General features: G+C 35.9%; 3 protein-coding genes across 3 annotated transcripts; all 3 read left to right on the forward strand.

The window, feature by feature from the left end:
- The first annotated feature begins 7,457 nt into the window (after positions 1-7,457).
- Positions 7,458-8,958, forward strand: LOC130655975 (uncharacterized). The gene is made up of 2 exons (XM_057458802.1): positions 7,458-7,886; positions 8,305-8,958. Exons 1-2 carry the CDS (start codon positions 7,496-7,498, stop codon positions 8,394-8,396), a joined length of 483 nt encoding a protein of 160 aa, XP_057314785.1. The 5' UTR covers positions 7,458-7,495; the 3' UTR covers positions 8,397-8,958.
- An 8,887-nt stretch (positions 8,959-17,845) lies between these two features.
- LOC130653779 (uncharacterized) lies at positions 17,846-18,607 on the forward strand. The gene has a single exon (XM_057456292.1). The coding sequence runs from the start codon at positions 17,846-17,848 to the stop codon at positions 18,605-18,607; it is 762 nt and encodes a 253-aa protein (XP_057312275.1).
- Positions 18,608-20,235: 1,628 nt separating this feature from the next.
- On the forward strand, positions 20,236-20,700 carry LOC130653780 (uncharacterized). Its single transcript, XM_057456293.1, has one exon. It carries the CDS (start codon positions 20,236-20,238, stop codon positions 20,698-20,700), a length of 465 nt encoding a protein of 154 aa, XP_057312276.1.
- The last annotated feature ends 958 nt before the right edge of the window (positions 20,701-21,658 follow it).

Raw genomic sequence — 21,658 nt, forward strand, 5'->3', positions numbered from 1 at the left:
CTAATGTTAGAATAATACTACTCAAAAAATCGAAAGTTTGTACAGTAATATTTCTCTGTTAAGCTATGCAATGGAGGTGTAGCTTATTTTGCAGATGAGTTCAGAGACAGGAGAATAATCGACAATCTAAGTTACAATGCCACGTGACCAGCTAGCGCTATTTTGCGGCTACGTTCAAGCTCGACCCCAGCACCTTTTACCGTGGCGTCGAAAAGGCGCTGGCACAGGCTGGTCACGTGGGCATCAAATGAACCAGATTCTGGTTCATTTTTAATTTATGCAAATTCTGCATATTTACGATTTTGGCGATGGGCTGGGAAGATGTGGTACGTGTTTTCAAGCGGCTGAATAATGTTTTCGAAATTTGAAATTTATTTTGAAACCAAAACAAGTTCAATGTTTCGAGTATTTAGGAGAAGGACACCACGTTATAGCTGTTTTGCCTACTGGGTTTGGTAAATCGTTAATTTATCAACTTTTACCCGACTTTGTTCCAGAACGAAAGGCAGGCAATATTGTACTTGTTGTCTGTCCTTTAACATCAATTATTCAAGATCAGTTAGTAAATTTAAGTAAAGTAGGCATATAATGTGGTTTCTTACAACTCGAAGACCAAGCTAATAGCCAGAGATACGAACCCTTGTTTGAGGAAGATTTGAATGATGCATCAAATTCTGTTTTTAAAATTTCAAAAGCATTGTTGCAGGCAAATGTAAAATTTTATTTGCACATCCAGAATCACTGTTATCAGATCAGGGAAGGAAGATATTACGATCAAAAATTTATGAGGAAAATGTTGTGGCTTGTGTGATAGACGAGGCGCATTATGTGGAATTATGGTGAGTATAGCTAGCTAGCTAGAACTATCAGAAAACGCAGCGCCGTTGAGAAGCAAATAGTCCTGGGGACGAGGTTGGGCTACGTTTTCTATATCAGTTATATGAATTTTTACCCTTTTTTGTTACAGAGCCCTGTTTGAAGACAACGTGATATTTAGAACTAACTATCAATGAATATTTCTTAAGAAAAAAAACTTCATTCAATCAAGTAAGCATTCAGAATAGTTTTCGCATGGCTGTTTGTGTCATTTCAGTCAGTTTTGGGATTAACACTATTCGGTTCGCTCCCTGACTAACACCGCCCCCCCCCCCACCCTTTCCCCCTCTTTTTTTTGCTATGTAGCATAGCTATGATACTTTATGAGTTTTCGTATTTATCTATTAGACACCTGCCTACCAAATATTTAGGTCACATACCTCCCAGAGCCTTAAATATTAAATACCCCGAAATTTCTATGAGGTCCTCAAGATCCGTAAAATGTAATAACTTTCGCTACGATGATACTTGAAACTTGTGCCTAACAACATAACTTTCTTTTATTAACAAAAATCATTCTAGAAAGTTTTCACACGTGGTTAACAGGATTTTTTCGGATTTTACCCAAAAATCAGAATACGAAATATGAAAAAACGAAGATATGTTGTTAAGCAACTTTAATTTAGCTGTCAGAAACTTTAAACAGAATGTTAAAATTTAGATCTAGTAATTTATTTCTAAGCAGAAATGATGTTACTTCAACGAAAGTAACTTTAGCGAAAGAAATTTATGGCCCCAATCGCGAAAGTTTATTCCCGCAAAATATGTTGACACAGCCTATTCGCGAAAGTTAATCCTCACGAATTTTTTTAGCTGTGTAGCTAATTTCTTTTGTAGAAACATGTACTTCACTGAAAGACAAGAAACAAAAATAGGAGAAATGCTGTCGACACCACCGCCCATCGCAAAAGGTAATTCTCACGAAAAAATTATAGAAATGACAGATCGCGAAAGTTTTTGCCGCGAAAATAAGTGAAGGGTGTCATTCGCTAAAGTTTTTTCCCTTGATTTTGCGTTTTTTGACTCGCGCACTTGGTATAAATTATGTCTGTCATATGAAAATTATAATCCATGCCTTAAATGATTCCTATCAGCATTACTTCTTGCTGACGTCAGCATATTTTTAAAAAGAAGATCTATTGTTCGACAGATATTTTTATCAATATTTGTTTAAAATTATTCAAATAAAGTATTATTTTGATACTTTAATGACATTCAACTATTTAATCACTATTTATCGATTTACTCAGGTGCCAGACAAAACGTCCGAAAAGGTTGATTCAATTTTTTAATGAGATATTTCGTGTATTTTTGGTCGTAAATGGGTGTGACTGCAGAAAAACATTAACGCCCCAGGGAGTTTTTTAACCTTGAATTCCAAAATAAAAAAAATGAGCTACTAAGAAATTCAGGGTTGTTGGGTTAGCTAATCCTTAAGTATGCTAGGTAGAGCTTGCATTGATGTAAAATAAATGGAAAGGTGATACGATATGTATGTTTTGTATGTTCAACGATTGTGTTTAATATGCATTGAAAAATACAAAGTGATCTCCTTTACTAAAGTTGTGAAGTTCTTAGCACTCGGTTCCTTTTGCCTAAAATGCATGGAAAAATCAAATGTGTGTAAAAAAGTGTATCCAAAAAGACGTCGAAACATCGTACAAAGAATTTATTATAAATTGTCTGTGCAGGAAAGGTGTCATCCTCTGTTTAAACACATTAGATATTATAGACATACTTTGATCTAAACACTGAAGCCGACGATAACGCCAACGATGTAAGTGATGTAGATTTTCGCCATACCAAACATTCTGGAAGAGAAATAATAGAAGTAACTTCGATGACACCTTATCCGGCAGCGAGGTCGAGGCGAAAAAATCCAATACATGAAGAAAGATATTTTCAAGTAGTGACATTAAAGAGTTGCAAGCAAATGTGCTAAAATAATAAGATTTAGGCCAATTACAGAGTATAGAGTTTTAGAAAGCTTGGAAGGTTCCGGATTGCTGGAAAAATACTCATTTGCTCAACTGCGTACAAGACTTACTTACGAAAGGAAACAATAAGTTCTTTCCACATTTAGGTCCCGGTCAGTTTGCGTCACATACTATTCAAATAGTAACGATAAAGAACTTTTTAGAAAAAAAAGTTGGTTTATCAGACTAAAAAAAGAGAAAATTGCACCGCTAGCCCTTTCTTCTATGCAATTCATTTGTCTGCCGCATTGTTTTTCGCCATTTTCCCACCAAATAACGAAGTTTATTCTCCGTGAAAAAGTCCATAAATCGCAAACTATTCATCCAATAAAGAGCCTACAACTGCTATGTTTAAAAACAAAATTTTCTTTTCAAACAGTGTTCCTGTGACCTCCTGAAAACTAATACCTGAATAAGTACAATGGCCTATTAGAACCACACATCACAATTCAAGATAGGTGACACTTATATAGGTCTGTTGTGTTTATGTTTCCTGCATAATTTGTGAAAAAAAGAAAAATGATTTTTAAACTTTGCTGAAAGCGGTACTTAGGTCACAAAAAATGAGTTTTTTTTGCCATCATCATGTTCGGCATACTTTTTTTTTGCTATGCTAATCTTTGTCTAAAAAATCATTTTCAAATATTTCGACCAATTAGTGCCTAAAGCGATACTTAGTTGAAAAAAACACATTTTTTTGTTTACTATTCCAAATTATGTCGAAAGCAGACATTAAGTCAGATCCAGAAACAATTCAGGGCACAATTTTGTACTTCACAATCTGTCAAAGTTACCCTTTTGAAATGGATGACGGAGAGGTCTTATTATCACAACAGGTTAGAATAATACTACTTTATGTTAGAATAGTCCTGCTGATAGAATAATACTACTCTGTTAGAATAGTACTACTAAAAGGTAGAATAGTACTACTATGTTAGAATAGTACTACTAATGTTAGAATAGTACTACTAATAAAATAATAATAATAATAATAATAATAATAATAATAATAATAATAATAATAATAATAATAATAATAATAATAATAATAATAATAATAATAATAATAATAATAATAATAATAATAATAATAATAATAATAATAATAATAATAATAATAATAATAATAATAATAATAATAATAATAATAATAATAATAATAATAATAATAATAATAATAATAATAATAAATATTTAAAGTGGCTAGCCCAGAAAATCACAAAAACCTATAGTTAGTGGATTGTTTCCACTGGGGGCCACTAGAACAAAAAAGAAACAAAAAATGATAAACCTTAGACTGCCTCAGCTCAATCAAACATAGTAACATTTATAATCTGTGAAAATTGAAAAGAAAAAGAATAAAAAACAAAAATTAAAAAATTAAAAAGTGATCTCCATTAGAATTTGCCAAATACATTAGAGATGGAAGTCTTAAACGAAAGCAGACTTCCATCACAGGTCACTTGGTCTGGAAGATTATTCCACACTTTTGCAGCTCTAAATGGGAAGGCTTTTTTGCCAAATTCCGTGTTGACCAAGGGAAGTGTGAACCTGTTTTTTGAAGCTCCTCTTGTTTGATGATTATGACAGTTTTTTGTCAAAAGGAATTTTGAGCGCATGTAATCAGGAGCAATGTGATTCATGGCTTTGAAAACTAATATGGCATCGTTTTTGATGAGTAAATTATTCATTGAATATTCCCTCTCTTTCCCAAGAAAGGTACGGACACATTTTAATCGTTTTTCTAGTTTTCCCAATCTACCTTGGGTGGCACAAGCCCATGCCGAGGAGCAGTAGTTGAAATATGGCATGACAAGTGCATTAATTAAAAGGTTTTTTGTGTGAGGTGTTAAACAGGATGCAATGGTTCTAATTTTAGAATATCTAATTAGTATTTTTCTATTTATGTCATTAATGTGCTTTTCCCATTGCATTTTTTGATCAAATGTTACCCCAAGATATTTAACTTTTTCGCTCCTCTTCAAAGGAATACCCATATAGTTGATAGTTTTGTTCTCAACTTTTTTTAACTGGCTGTGGTTGCCGAAAAAGATTGTTTCAGTTTTGTCCGTATTAATAGTCATTTTGTTATTATTCAGCCAGAGGTCGACTTGCGAAAGTTCTAACTTGACCTGGGAGACAAGGGTATCCAAGTTTTTATGAGAGGAAATAATTATTGTATCATCTGCATATAGATGGTGGTAGTTTGAATTGATGACAGATTTTAAGTCATCAATATACAAAAGAAAGAGCAGGGGCCCCAACACAGATCCCTGCGGCACCCCAAAAGCGTCTTCATGAAGCAGATCTGATCCTGTGTCGTTTACAAGAGTCAGCTGCATTCGGCCCGTTAAGTAGGACTCGAACCAGTCAAAGGCAGCATCTCTGATGCCAAAACACCATAGTTTTTTTAACAAAATTTTATGATCAACAGTGTTAAAAGCTTTTTTAAGGTCAATGAGCACAGCACAAACAAAGTTATGTTGGTCGAGCTCAGTAAGAATAACATCAGAGACATCGACTACTGCAGTTTCTGTGGAAAAGAGTTTTCGAAATCCGGACTGTCTGTCATTCAGAAAGTTGTGCTCAGAAATAAAATGAGACATTTGCTCATGCACTAACTTTTCAAAAGTTTTCATAGGAATTGGCAAAATGGAGATAGGCCGATAATTAGTAGGATCTGTTTTATTGCCACTTTTAAAAATAGGCGAGACCCTTTTAGTCTTCCAACATTTAGGTACATAACCAGTAAATAAAGATTTGTTGAAAAGACTTGATAAATAAATACTTAAAACTGACGAACCTGCTTTTAGCAGTCGTGAACCAATTCCGTCCAAGCCTGTAGCTTTATTAAGTTTTAGTGAACTAATTATTTTTTCGACACTTTTGGTGTCAATACGAGCCCACCGAAAATCGTGTCCGCTAACAGGTGGATTAACATTAGTAGTGTCAGAAGAAAATTTAGAGGCTAGTTTGGCACCAACACTGACAAAAAATGAATTGAATGTGTTGGAAATTTCTTTTGGGTGAGAAGTTTCTGTACCATCGTTTTGGACTACTCGTTTTATCGAGGTAGTATTGCCTGACTTATCAGGAACCAGTTTTTTTAGGGTTTTCCAAAGTTGTTTTGGCCGTTTTTGAAAGTCCTGCAAAACGTCATTATAGTACTCGTTTTTAATTCGATTTTTGAGACCTATTACCTGGTTCCTTTTTTGTTTGAAAGCTTCCCAGTCTATGATGGATTTTGTTTTTGATGCTTTCCGTTTCAAGAAGTCTCTTTCTTTGATGGTTATTATTAATTCATCAGTGACCCATGCCTCAACACGGCCAGAAAATCTATGTGTTTTGAAAGGGGCATGTTTGTCAGCCACTGTTTTAACATTTTTATTCAGTTTCTCACATGCTTCATCAAGGTCATCATAATTATTAAAATATGACCAGTCTAAATTCCTGAGGTCCTTCAGAAAAGCCTCTTCACTGAAGTTCTTGTAGCTACGAACCTTGCATGTTTTAGGTTCAAATTTTGGCCTTTTGAATTTTCTGATCACATAAACTAAATTGTGATCACTGATGCCTAAATCCATGACACCAGTTTTAGAAATACAAGAACTGTTAGAAAGTATCAAGTCTATAAGAGTGCTACTATTTTCAGTAACACGAGTTGGCTCCGTAATATGTTGTTTTAGGAAAAGACTGGAGCATAATTCCTTTATTTTGGAGGAAAGAGCATATTTTGAAAGCATGTTACAGTTAAAATCTCCCAAGATGAAAACATCTTTTTCTTTTGGGAGCTTGTTAAAACACTGTTTAAAATGAGTACACAAGTTTTCGGTACTCTGCAAATCACTACCTCCAGGTGGCCTGTAAACCCCACAGACGTAAATAGGTTTAGTTTCTTTCAGGCACACTTTCACCCATAGTGATTCAACATTTTCGAAGTAAAGGTGTTTCAAAAGGTGGCTATCCAAGTTTTCATTAACAAAAATTAGAACACCCGCACCTCGTCTATTCCGATCATTCCTATAACAAACATAGCCATCAATTTTAACGTCATTGTCAGTGATGGTGTCATCAATTTTGGTTTTACAGATGATTCCTTTTAATTTCTTAAAGAACTGCCTAAGCTAGATTTACCTGTAGAAGATTACTCACATGATAAACAAACTAATGATTCTATTGACAATTCCTGTATTATTGACTTTGGATACTACAACCTACATACTTTCTCAAAACTTACAAAAAATATTTCAAAGGACAATTTTTCCATCTTTTACACAAATATTAGATCTTACAACAAAAACATCACATCTTTAACACTACTATTACAAAATTTAAATTTTAAATTTGATATAATTGGTCTAAGTGAAACATGGCATACAACTAGCAGTAACATTAACGTAGAGACTATGGAAGCATATTCTCCTTATACATATACTTGTAGCCAATCTCAAAATTCAGGTTGTGGTATGTATGTTAAAAAAGATATTAACTACATTAAAAGAGAGGATCTTTCCATCAATTGTAATGAAAATATGATAATAGGTGTTGTTTATAGACATCCAAAAAGCAATCTTGCACCGTTTTTGGAGAAGATGGAATCCATACTGGCTACATGTGATAAAGAAAAAAAGGAGTCTGTAATTATGGGGGATTTTAATATCAATTTTTTGTCAGCCAAAAATGATACATTTCTCAATATTCTTTTATCTCGGTTTTATCAACCGCACATTATACAACCTACTAGATTTTCTGAGAATGATGGTCACTCACTAATAGATAATATTTTTTTCAATAGGCTCGAATATGTTTGCACAAGTGGTAACTTGCTTTCTCACATTTCTGATCATTTACCTAATTTTTTAATAATCTGCAAAAAACAGGACAGGAAAAGCAAAAATAAGGTTTACAAAAGGGACTACAAAAATTTTGATCAGAAAGCTTTTCTGGCAGATCTCACAAATTGTAATATGGTTGACTCCCTAGAAGGTACCACAGACATAAATTCTATGTATGATTTTTTTCATGACAAAATAGGTCTTCTGATCTTATATAGGTGAGACGTCGCGTCATCTTAAGGTTCGGGCAAGCGAGCACCTCGGAGTGTCTCCCTTAACAGGTAAGAAATCAACCTCATCTAATTGCACGGCAATTAAAGATCATCTTAAAGCCTGTCACACCAAATCATCTCTGGTATTTGATAGAGATTAAAGAGAGTTTGTTCATAATGCGGGATAGTCCCCAGTTGAATAACAACATTAGATCTGCTCCATTGTATTTATACAATTAGTATTTAATCTGTAACTATGGTTGCTGTTAAACTTGTATATATTTAGGAGAACATTGTACGTTTTTGATTGCTTGAAAATGGGTGTGTGAACATCTGAAACGTCGCGAATAATGTAGTTTTTTTGTTGTCAATTTACTACCGCGATGATTCTTCATCATTGTATAGGTCTTCTTATCGATAAACATGCTCCATTGAAATCAATCTCTAACAAAAAAATGAAGCAAAGAAGAAAGCCATGGATTAATGATTTATTCTAAAACTTATTGGGAAAAAAAACACCCTATATAGCCATTTTATCCAAACCGGTGACAGGGAAACTCTTAAGCAATACAGGTCCATTAGAAATGACATTAACCACGAAATACGTAAAGCAAAATACCAATACCACAAAGATTATTTTACTTCATGTAAGAATAACATAAGAAAATTCTGGAAGGGAGTCAACCAAATTATTAATTGCAAACAGGTAAAAGATGAATCACCAAATCTTATCATCTCCAATGGGAAAACATATAATAATCCAACCGATATCGCAGCAGATAAATTTATACTTTGTAAATGTTGCTCCATCTCTCATTAAAAAACTTCCAAAACAAACTACAAAGAGAGATTTTACTTCTTACCTTGAAAATCAAATTGGCACAAGCCTTCTATATAGCACCAGTTACCAAATGTGAAGTGGAGGATCTACTAGGGTCATTTAATGGGAAAAAAGCATCTGACATTTACAACTTTCCTATCAATGTCATTAAAGACATTAAAACTATCATTAGTGAACCACTAAGTATAATAATTAATAAGTCCTTTTCAACAGGAATCTTTCCAAATAAACTAAAACTTGCAAAAATAACACCCTTGTATAAAGGTAACTGACGCTTTGAAGCAAAAAATTATAGACCCATTTCTGTTCTACCAATTTTTGATAAATTAATTGAAAAGCTAATGTGCAAACGTCTTTTAAACTTCCTTAACATGAATAAAGTGCTCACATCTAGCCAGTATGGATTCAGAGAGAATAGTTCTACTAGTTTTGCTGTGCATGACTTATTATCAAAAGTTACCGAAGCAATGGAAAGTAAAGAATTGTCTTGTGCAATTTTTCTAGACTTTGCAAAAGCATTTGATACTGTTGATCATCAAATACTACTACAAAAACTAAAACAATATGGGATAAGAGGGACTCCACTGAACTGGTTTTCTTCCTATTTATTTAACAGAAAACAATGTGTTTCTGTTGCAGCAGCACTATCCAACCCCAAATTAATTAAATGTGGTGTACCTCAGGGTTCTGTCTTGGGACCATTACTTTTCTTAATATATATTAATGATATAACTAATTCATCAAAAACACTTCATTATACACTGTTTGCTGATGACACTAGCCTTTTTTACAAAAATAAAACTAGTAAATGTGTCTGACTGGCTTATTGCCAACAAATTAAGTCTAAATGTAGATAAGTCAAACTGTCTTTATTTTTGTGGTAGACAGGAATATGATAAAACTATAAAAATCTCTATATCTGGAGAATCTATACAACAAAAACTATTTGTAAGTTATCTTGGTCTGAGGATAGATGATAGCCTAAAATGGACCCATCAATTATCTTATGTTAACTCTAAAATCAGACAAGGCATTGGTATAAATTGTAAATTAAGATTTGTACTCCCTTTAAGATCAATTCGTCAAATATATTTCATTTTTATCCAATCTCATATTACTTATGGCATCACACTCTGGGGTTTAGGTAGATCATCAGTTAAAACTCAAGTTTTAAATGGAGTAAATAAATGTATTAAATTGATGACATACAATAAAAACAAAAATATTAATAACATTCTATTTGAAACTAAAATCCTCAACTTTGATGGTCTCCTGATCATGGAAACCTGCAAGATTGCATATACTTTTTATAACAATACGTTACCTAACAACCTAAAAAATTTATTTTGTCTTAAAAACCATTATCACATTACTCGTCGTGCACATAATTTGCACATTCCACATCAAACTAAAAATAATCAAGTTTCATATTTATGCTCTTTAAATTGGAACACATATTGCACAGATCTATTAAATATAAATAATAAAAGTCTGTTTTTCAAGAAATTGAAAGACAAACTGATCAACAAATTATGGAATGCATAACCTATTTTGCAACTATCACAACAACTCTTGAGTTTAACATTGCTTGTTTTCTTCTTGTTTTTTTTTGTTTGTTTTGTTTTTTGGGTTTTTTCCTCTTCTTCTTCTTCTTCGTGATACCAGGTTTTATAGTTTTATAGTGCCTTAGAAATATTCACGAACTTTGTAAACTATATTTTGCTAATTTTAATCAATCAGCTCTTTCCATTATTATAATATTTTTATTTAAAAGTAGCCCTGCATTTGCGTCTAGTCAATTCTGAACATATTTCAGAAAAAACATCTTGTTCTTATAAGTAAGTTAATATTATATTTATATATTTTAAGCATATTAAATAATTAGTTTTGTAACTATATTTATGTGCACAACCAGAAAGCCATACATAATGGTTGTTTTTGTGTATACATTTTTTACGTCATCTGTACATTATAAAAGAGAAAATATATTACTTACTTACTTACTTCACTGCTACTATTATGAAATGACATTATTTAGCAAAAAAAAGTCGGCAAAAAATTAATCGGCAAAAATAAAAAGTTCATATTTTGTCTAAGTGACTCATATTAATATTAGTCACTTGGACAAAATTTAGTCACTTTTTGTCAAATAAATTTTTGAATTAAGTCACTTTTTGTTGACTAAATTTTTGAATTTAGTCACTAATAAAGAATAATTGCATAAAACTGATAAAAATTAGCAACAAGGAAGAAAAAACGGTAAAAAGGTGGTCGGAAAAAAAGTCAGAAAAAAAGTTAGGTCGAAAAAAAAAATGTCAGCAAAAAAGTTTGGTCGGTAATAAAAAAGTCGGCAAAAATTTTAGTCGGCAAAAAATATTAGTGACTTAGCCAAAATTTAGTTTTTTTACTGATAAGCGAGTCACCATTAACTATTTTAGAATAAATAAAAACATGTTTTATTTTTGCCACAAAGTTTAGCTAGCGTATACTGACAATATTACGTTAACATCTAAATTACTTTTGCATGACCCTGCGCAAATAACAGTTACACCGTCCATCAACATTTTTGCTAAGGTGTCTTAAGAGACGGTGTATAGTCAAAACCATAAAGTTACGTAGCGAGTGGATTGCCATTTATTGACATGTTTATTAAAAAGTAACATATTTTGGCAAAAGTGTGACATTCAGGGTGTTATGATTGAAGACTTTTTGTGTTTCACTTAATTTTGCACTTAGGAATATAAGAAGCTTTAACATAAGTAGAAAAATGATACTTTGGACAGTAAAATCCGTATCTTAATTAATCCATAGTAAATATATGATACAGAAGTAACAAAAGGTTACGTTCTATCTTCTAACTTCTCTACAGCAGATATGGCGTTAAAAATTGACCTAGGGTGACTGTAATCACATTTGGAAAGATCATAAAAACCAGAAAGAAACCAAAATATTTCAAGAATATTAAAAAAAGTTTTTTTTCAGTTTTTTTGAATGTCACACATGTCTTGGACGGTTACGCTAGTTTATAAACTTTCAAAAGAACTAGCTAGCTAGCTAAGTCATAGCTGTGTTAATGTTGAAAGGGAAGGCAAAAAACTCATGTGTTTTACATTTATTATCTATGTTAAATCTAATTCTAAAGAGAGTTTTGACTTTGGTTCTGAATGAATTTGGATGTCGTGGAAATATTAGCTAGCTACTATTTACTGGTGTCACTTCAGTTATGTCTTATTATTTACTCATTAGGTGATAGGTTAAGTCTGGACTTTTTGTACGAAGAGAATGAGTACTCACATTGACTTCATTTTCCTTTTTTTGAATGTCAAAACAATAAACCTTTTACTTTACTGTTAGCTACACAGGATTGATGAGCTGCGGCGAACGTGAAATCCCAGGGTCGACTTTTCCTCAAAAAATGCTCCAAAAGAAAAAAATGACGGTTTCAAAGAATTTGCTACGCCTTTTTTTCCTTTTTCCCCGAATTTCCTAATGCCAAACTTAATTAAAGCGGTCGATACTAAAAATGTTTCTTATCCATAAGTTAATTAGCAAAAGGCAACCTCGTCCCCAGGGCCTGTTAGGCTTTTTTTATTTGGACGGCCTGAACAAGGCCCTGGCCCTGGCTGGTCACGTGCCGATAAAATACCAACGTATGGTGGGTATTTTGAAAATAATTATTTTACTCGCTCTTCCAATGCACACGGTAAAAATATACACAGGCAGTCGACCATTATCAAAAATAATTAATAAATGTTTTAATCTCGGCGAGTTACAATTTTAGTACACCAAAAGAAAAATGTTCGTTCTAGCACAGTCGACGACGACGACAAGGGAAGTTCCTCAAATTCCCGAAATCCCAATTCCGACAAATTCGAAAACAAATCCGATTCCGATATAATCCCACGCATGCGCAATAGCGACTAACGAGAATAATGCTGACATCAAAAATAGAGATTGCGCAATTGAGTAGTAGAGAGTCCCTTACTCAAAATACGACAGCGCTAGAAATTTTATTGATTGACATCAAAAATCTACACAATAAAGATGAATACACATACTGTGAAAGAGTTACACACTATCGCGAAAACCCGTGGGCTTACGGGCTATTCCAAGCTACGCTAGACCTTGTTGCTTTTTTAGAGGCACACCCAAGACCTGTTCCTGCTCCAGAATCAAGATCACAAGCATTTACACCAGAGGCCCTGGATATATTCAAACGTCAAGAAATGACAAAAACCCGTCCTATTAAGACTCCCCACACCCGACGCCATGAATGTCTTTGAACGCCAAGAGATGACGAGGACACGTCCAGTAGTCAAGAGTAAGCTGCGAGAGTGGTCTGACTGACTTGTGAACTATGTACCAGAGGGTATTAGAAAGTCGGTGCAAGGTATATATGCATCAGTAAAAAATCGCATCCTTGCTCTTTATGATGGGGCAAGAAAGACTCTGATGGTTGAAGTCGAAGAAGAGGCAAGGGAGGATCATGCTGAGGACGAGCAGCAGCCGAACCAAGATTTCACGCCCCAAGAACAAAAGCATGCTCACTATAGAACCTTCCGAAGTTTCCGCATTTCTGGCGTAGACGGTACGGATATCGATGGGTACTTGGGGATAGTACGATCACACGTGAAAACCCTGGTCGAGAAGCAGGTTAAAGACATGGGGTCTGCTAAGGTGCAGTGCTCCCGCTGGATTTTATGGAAGAAGCCAGTGGAGGTTACTAACGAGTTTATCGATCTTGATAAAGTCTTCCATAGAAACATGACACCAGTCTTTCAGGGTACCGTCGTGGACGAGGTGCTAGATACAATGTTTGCCCAAGTCAAAACGCATGTGGAGAACCCAGCGCTGCCCAAAAGTGGCTTCACGATCGGTCAAATCATGCATCTCGACGTAGACTTCCATAAGCCACGACTAACAAGGGTTCTTCATATATCAAAGCACCCAAGTGGATAGCCACCAAAAAGACCATCATTAACCCCGCGAACAAGGACGAGGAGTGTTTCAAGTGCAGCATGATAGCTGCTCTGCATCATGAGGATATAACTTGCGATCCATAGAGAATCAGCAAGCTGAGACCATATGCGGAGCGCTATAACTGGCAGGGCATCGAGTTTTCCACAAGCATCAAGGATATCACCAAATTCGAGAAGAACAACCCAGACACCGCGGTGAATATCTTGTACGTGACGGGGAAGACTTTCCAACAATCGAATCCCGAGACAAGCGCTATACCTACTGCAGGGATAACGAAGCGGTCAAGATCACGATGCCAACCGAAAAGGAAAAGTGGCTATGCTACAAGGATGGTCAGCAGCAGTTCAAGGTACCATTCGCCATCTATGCGGATTTTGAGAGACTGTTGATCCCAATGAAAGAGAATGCGAAGGAGACCAAGACGAAAAACATCCTCGAACATCCAGGGATTCTGTTCAACGATCCCGATACACATTTCTTGGGTCTTAAAATGGTCCGGAACATACCAGAGGTCCAAGGGATTCCTTTGAATCGCCCTGGCGTACATTTCCTGGGTCATGAAATAATCGCGATTTGCTGATAGTATTTCTGATACGGTGTCATAAATTTTTTTGGATTGGATCATATTTTTATTACATCCTAGCATAAAATAACAGTCACAACTCTATGAACTTTACCGTACTCAATTGCGCAATCTCTATTTTTATTGATGTCAGCATTATTCGCGTTAGTCGCTATTGCGCATGCGTGGGATTTTATCGGAATCAGATTTGTTTTCGGATTTGTCGGAATTGGGATTTCGGGAATTTCGGGAATTTCCCTTGTCGTCGTCGTCGACTGCCCTAGAACGAACATTTTCCTATCTCTCCAAATGCAGAAAAGTAGTGAATTTATTTAGTCGTCTTTAACGTTCACTTGAATGTAATAATGTGGCCGGCTTTTTCTTAAAGGAGAGGCGAACAGCGCAGGCACGGCTGCTGATTGAAAATTCATGATGCCAGAGTTAATTTCAAAGACCAAATACGCTGGTCTGGAATGTTTCGTAAAACATCTGTTCATGGGAGTTGCAAAATACTATTTTTTCTTTCATCCATGAATGTGAGTTATTTTAAAGTTCAGTATTTTACACATTTGCCAAACTGGTGGTTATATTCAGAAACAATATTAGATCTTTCTCTGTATTGTGATGGCAACGCATCGATGATCACACTGTTTTATCAAAAATAATAAACAAGACAAAAGTTATAGATCAAATAAGCTGCAATGTTGAATAACATGACCAAAATTTTTATTTTTTTATTACTGAACTAATTTATGAGTAAACATAAAGAAAATAAAGATTTGTAAACAAAGCTGAGACCGTTGTACGTTAGATTTGTTGTTGAAAGTGTCCGGTCTGTGTATTTATCGAATTTGGCGCCGTATATATACAACAGTTACAATATGTAAATACCTTGGACGATATGTTTGATAAATTTGGTATTAGCGATGAAGCATATTCAAAAAAAATATATGACCTCGTTGAGTTTAAAATTTGTTAGGTTTTTCTAAAACAAGGATATGATAAATTATATAAAAACATTTGTAAACTATATACTTTCTGTGTTTTTTCAACCATTTGTGAAAATCTGTCACGTTCATATAGCACAAAGGTTACCTTATGTAACCTGTTATGGAAACGACCTGATGAATGGTGAATGTTTTAGTTCGAGAAGATCTAATATCATTTCATTCTCATCTTTCAAAGCATCACTGGTGCTATGTTGTGTAGAGGATCTGTGTATACTAGCATTTTTGTTGTAATTTTCCAGGATTTCTTTAATTCGGAGAAATCATAAACAAACAAGAAGCCCAGGGGCTTGAAGATTTCCGCCATTAGCCTAAAAGATTTTAAAATTTGAAGTTGATCTTGAAAACAGAGAATTATGGGGTAAACAAATCATTGAGTATTCTCAATTAAGACCCTGATACACTTGTACAATATCACTGAAATATAACTATGGTTGTTTATTTGTAGCAAAATTAAATGTATATGTACAACAAAAATATGTATATGCAAGAAAATCGGTAATTTATATGGACAATAAAGATATATACAACAAAAATATATATATGCAAGAAAATCGGTAATATATATGGACAATAAAGATATATACAACAAAAATATATATATATGCAAGAAAATCGGTAATATAGATATGCAACAAAAATATATACTTCGCATCCAAAAATATATATCCAAGGTTTTTTTTATGCAAGGTTTTTACTTAAAACATATCTAGTCCGGGTTTTGTTTAAAAACATATTTGATATACTTTACGCTCCTATCCTCAGTATAAAAACAAAGATGGAGTTAGGTCATCTGCATGCGTTTTTTTCAAGAATTGAACAGACTAGTAGAAAGAGCCGAGCAAAGGGATAATTTGGACAAAAAACAGCTAAATGATATATTGGACAAAATTAGAATTTCTCTCAACACACTTTCAAATTTGTCTTGTCAAGACCAAATATTGTCTTTTGATTCAAAAACTATAATTAATTCACTCGTCTAGAATTTTCTCGTGATTCTTCAGGAAGTACAACGAGAATCTGTAGGTTTATATCTGATAGAGTGGCTATTATTGATTATACCCCAAATAAACTTTACAGGAATGGACATGGTAGACCCAAGTGGGATATATCGAAGGATGTATTACTTTGCTTTCGTGATCTGGGTTATTGCTGGAAGGAAATTTCATCAATGCTATGTGTCTTAACATGGATTGTGGGTAGAAGAATTAGGGAACTCGGTATTTCAGAAATTACTGGCTACTCTTCCATATCTGATGAGGCACTTGAGCAGACTGTTAAAGACTTTAAAGATAGTCACTGTTCATTTGTTGAAAGATTTTTGGTCCTTGCGCATTTACGATCTCTTGGTTTACGTGTACAGCATGAAAGAGTAATTGAAACTTTAAGAATAATTGATCCTGAAACTTCAAGAATACGTTGGAATTCTTTAATTCGACAAAGAAAGTATAGCGTCCCTGGCCCCAATAGCCTTTGGCACATCGACGGTCTTCGCAGTTGTAGTGTCGGAGACTGCATATATACAGACTGTTCTATATTTGTATATATAAGGCACAGAGTGAAGTGTATATAGCCTCTTTGTATTTAACTATATTACGAGACACACGTGTTATTTCTTGCCCTGCTGGTATCTCTCATTTGGCGATGAGGATTGGATTTTATAAAAAGGAAATTTACCACAACATTTCAGAAACATTGTCAGATAAGTACAAATACGTTTTCCACTTTGTACTTGAATTATTGTACCGTTTGGAAGAAAACTGTTACGCTCAAGCTGCGTCGCTCGCCAGGAGCCGCCTCCGCCATTTTTTTATTTAATTTGTGCTGCGGCAACGACTTTCCGTAGGACATCACCACGCTCAACCAAATCAGGCTTCAAGTGTTGTGTGCGCAAAACATAAACAAATATGGCGCATGCCTTAGCGAATCTTCGCTCGTGTTTGCAAGAATTTCAACTACAAGATCACGAAGAAACTACTTCAAACATACACAAGCGTTGGTGTATGTGGGTAGAAAATTTGGAATATTGTTTTACTTTTGAAGGACTAGATACAGTACCGACAGAAGATGGGGCTGTCTCACCAGAGGTTAAGAAAATAGCAGCGCTCCTAGCCTTAGGCGGCCATCAGTTGCGGGAGCTCTACAACACCCTCAAAGATACAGGGACGACATACACTGAGGCAAAGAGGAAGATCGAAGAGCATTTCAACGGTTCAAAGAAAATTATTCTGCATGAGACCGCTATCAACTCAAGAAACTCGTGATCAATGGGTTACTCGTTTAAAGACTAAAGCTAGAGACTGTGAGTTTGATCAAATGAACATGAAGGAAGCAATTAAGTTGGTGGTTACTCTACACACACCGATTCCTAAATTGAAAACAGCTGTCATACGAGATGATATGACTTTCGACCAAATGATGAAACTGGCACAATCTATGGAGCTCGCTCACTGAGAAGTTAGCTACATGAAGGCAAACACGATGGAACCTCATAACACTAAATCGGCGGAGAATATCGAATTTAACGAATAGGCACATTATGCTGATCAGCAAGGTATGCGGCTGGCACCAAAGAAGCCAGCCAACAAATCAACAAAAATGGTTGAGTTGTGTCGTTATTGTGGAGAAACGACACCACACAAAGGAAGTTGCAAAGCAAGAGGTGCCACATGTAATAACTGTGGCAAGAAAAATCATTTTTCAAGAGTTTGTGAAAGCAAGAAAGTCAACTTGCTTATTGCACAGCCAGGAACACAAGGAGGGTCATTTTACGAATATGGACCAACAGAAATTAAATTTGATGCAGTGAAGGAGAAACTACGAACCACCAGTGAAAACTATCCATCCACTGTAATCGAGGTAAACATCGACAACACCAGGATCACTATGCAAGTAGATTCGGGGGCAGATGCAAATGTAATTCCATGGAATGTTTATGAAGAACACTTAAAACACATTCCTCTTCGATCAACCAAGGCGAAACTGCAACCATACAACTCAGTTACATTACCAATCAAGGGGGCATTTGAGGCACAAATCACTGCCAACAACAACAACAATGTCCAGGCTACCTTTTATGTAACAGAGGGAGCTGCTGCACAAAGTTTAATGGGCAAATACACAGCTTTCAATTTAGATGTATTGGCTATTAATGTAAATCATCTTGACAACCAACAAACTGTAAAACAGGTACACACCCAAGTACAACATCTAGATTATAGAGAAATGGCCAAACATCTAACTCCCATAGAGACATCGGTTGAACTTGAAAAGCAGCTTGAAGTTAGCTACAACACACAATCAAGAACAGAAGGTTGATGCAATCATGCACCACTTTGATGTAGTATTCAATGGCATTGGGAAGCATAAATATCGTCAGGTTCACCTTCATATTGATGAAACAGTGTGCACAGTTGTGCAAGCGCAACGTCGTATTCCGTTTGCACACCGTGAAAAGTTGGAGACTCTGTTACAGTAGCTTGAAAAGGAAGATGTCATTGAACGGGTAGAGGGACCAACTGACTGGGTCTCCAACATTGTCATAACACCAAAAACCGATTCATCACAAATTAGAATGAGTATTGACATGACTACCGCCACCGCCAATAAAGCAATTCAACGCACGCGTCATATCATACCAACGATTGAGGAACTTAGATACAGAATGAATGGGCCATGTCATTTTTCTAAGCTGAACCATGGTTATAATCAATTTGAAATTGATGACTCATCTCGATACGTCACAGTGTTTTACACTCATAAAGGCCGATTCAAGTGTTGAGGCTGTATTTGGTCGTACTCAACGAGAACATGATTTAACATTAATCCAGGTTCTACAACGACTAGCAGACTGTGGATTAACATTAGGACGATCCAAATGTCAACTTAATGTGACATCTGTTAAATTTTTTGGTATAATATTTTCGGCTAGTGGTATATCGCCGGATCCTGCCAAGGTAGCTGCGCTTGATACCATGACAGCACCTTCAAATGCAACGGAAGTGAGATCCTTTCTAGGCATGACTAATTTCAGCTGTACCTTTATTCCTGGTTATGCCAACATTACTGCACCTTTACGACAACTAACATGTAAAGGCCAAGTTTTTGAGTGGACGGAGGAGTGCAACACTGCATACAACAAGCTCAAGGAAGTTTTGAAGCAACACACAACGATGGCTTATTTTGATCCCTGTAAGGACACCAAGCTTATTGTAGACGGATCGAAGAAGAATGGTCTTGCTTCTATCCTTGCCCAGAGAGATCCTCAAGACAACATCTTTAAGCCTATTCGTTATGACAGTAGAGCTACTACACTTACCGGAACAATGAAGAACCACATATATCTGTATGGGCTTCCCCAATATACTGCCAGTACAGATCATCAACCTTTACTAGCCGTGTATAAGAAAACTTTCTTTCTCGCCATCCACAGGTAGCACTATCTTTCTCGCCATCCACAGCAAAAGCAGGCTCCATCCCAACAAGAAAGTGAATTTCCTTTATACTTAGTCACCAATGCTGTCATGGAAGTGATTCAGCTATTACCACTGATATGATTGTGCAGGCAACGTTGGATGATCCAACGCTTCAATCTCTTGCCATTGCATTGCGACAAGGATACATTGACAAGAGGCAGAAAGAGCTACAACCCTACAAAGCCATCTTCAAAGAAGTCAGCGTGGACGATTCAGGTATTATATTGTGGGGAGACAGGATCATTATACCGTCACAGCTACAACAGAAAACTGTACAACTAGCGCACGAAGGCCATCAAGGCATAGTGAAATGTAAACAACTCATCAGAAGCACTATGTGGTTTCCAGGAATAGATGCTATGGTGGAGGCATTTGTAGCATTTTGCAACCCGTGTCAAGCTGCAACGGATACGAAGCAACAAGAATCAATGAAAGCTTCTTCACTACCAGAACAACCCTGAACAACAAGACATGTATTCTCGGTACCCTGCTGTAGAGGTCGTTCACGCCACATCTGCACAATCAGTACTGCCGGCCATGGATCGCATTTTTTCCCTTTTTGGAATTCCGGAATATCTAGGTTCAGATAACGGCCCGCCTTATAGTAGCACAACATTTGCAAGCTATGCCAAATACATGGAATTCAAGCATGGTCCGAAAATACCCTTGGCACCATGGACGAATGGCATGGTAGAGAACTTTATGCACAATCTCAAGAAGCTCTTGCAAACGTCTTTGCAGGAACACCTGAACTGGAGACACGAATTACAGCGCTTACTGCGGACATATCGGGGCACTCCACATACAGTGACGGGTCGCAGACCAGCAGAGGTTTTATTCAATGGCAGACAATACAGAACCCTGTTGCCTGCAGCACGCCGCGCTGAAAGGCCAAAGTTCCACACCGAAATATCAGCCAAGAAGGAGGCAAGATAAACCTCGATGAAAAAATATGCAGACCGAAAAACATATGTTGCAGAGAGTGAGCTACAAGTGGGTGATTGGGTTATGTATCGCCAAAGCAACAAAAGAAGAGCGATACGCCCTACTGTGGAACCCCACATCGCATTATCAAAAAGGTTGGCGGCAGAGTCACTGCAGAGTGGGATGGACATGTCATCACACGGCATAGCACCTTCTTTAAGAAAATTCCGAATCACCCAAGGAAAGAAATGAGTCAGAAACTATTCACGAAATCAACATCTGTAGCAGACTGCGATATACCACTGTTAACCTGTGAAGGAGAAGCGGACAAAGACGCAGTAACCAGTGAAGATGAAAGTATGCAAACTGTGGAGTATGAAGTAGAGGAAGATTGGCATAATCTCGATCAAGAAATTACGATGGAACAAGTTAGAAGATCTACACGTGAAAGAACGAAGCCGTCTAAGCTAACAGAATACGAAGTAGATCTCCCAGACTCTTTGAAATAAAAAGGGGAGTAATGTAGTGTCGGAGACTGCATATATACAGACAGTTCTATATTTGTATGTATAAGGCACAGAGTGAAGTGTATATAGCCTCTTATTTAACTATATTACGAGACACACGTGTTATTTCTTGTCCTGCTGGTATCTCTCAACAGTCTTATTAACTGGGAATTTGTAATTCACGGCGGAATGGATGGATATTTGCGTGTTGTTGTGTATTTGTGGTGCAGTACAAATAACAAAAAAGATACTGTACTAACATTATATGATATGGCAGTAAATCAATGGAGTATCCCTTCACGCGTTCGATCAGATAAAGGTGGTGAAAACGCCCTAGTCTGGTAAAGGATGGTTGAGCTTAGGGGTGATGGTAGAGGAAGTTATTTAGCTGGATCGTCGCTCCATAACCAGAGGATAGAACGTCTTTGGCGGGATGTATGGACATATGTTTGTGCACAGTTTTA

The sequence above is a fragment of the Hydractinia symbiolongicarpus genome, chromosome 8 (assembly GCF_029227915.1).
Source record: "Hydractinia symbiolongicarpus strain clone_291-10 chromosome 8, HSymV2.1, whole genome shotgun sequence".
Lineage (NCBI taxonomy): Eukaryota > Metazoa > Cnidaria > Hydrozoa > Anthoathecata > Hydractiniidae > Hydractinia > Hydractinia symbiolongicarpus.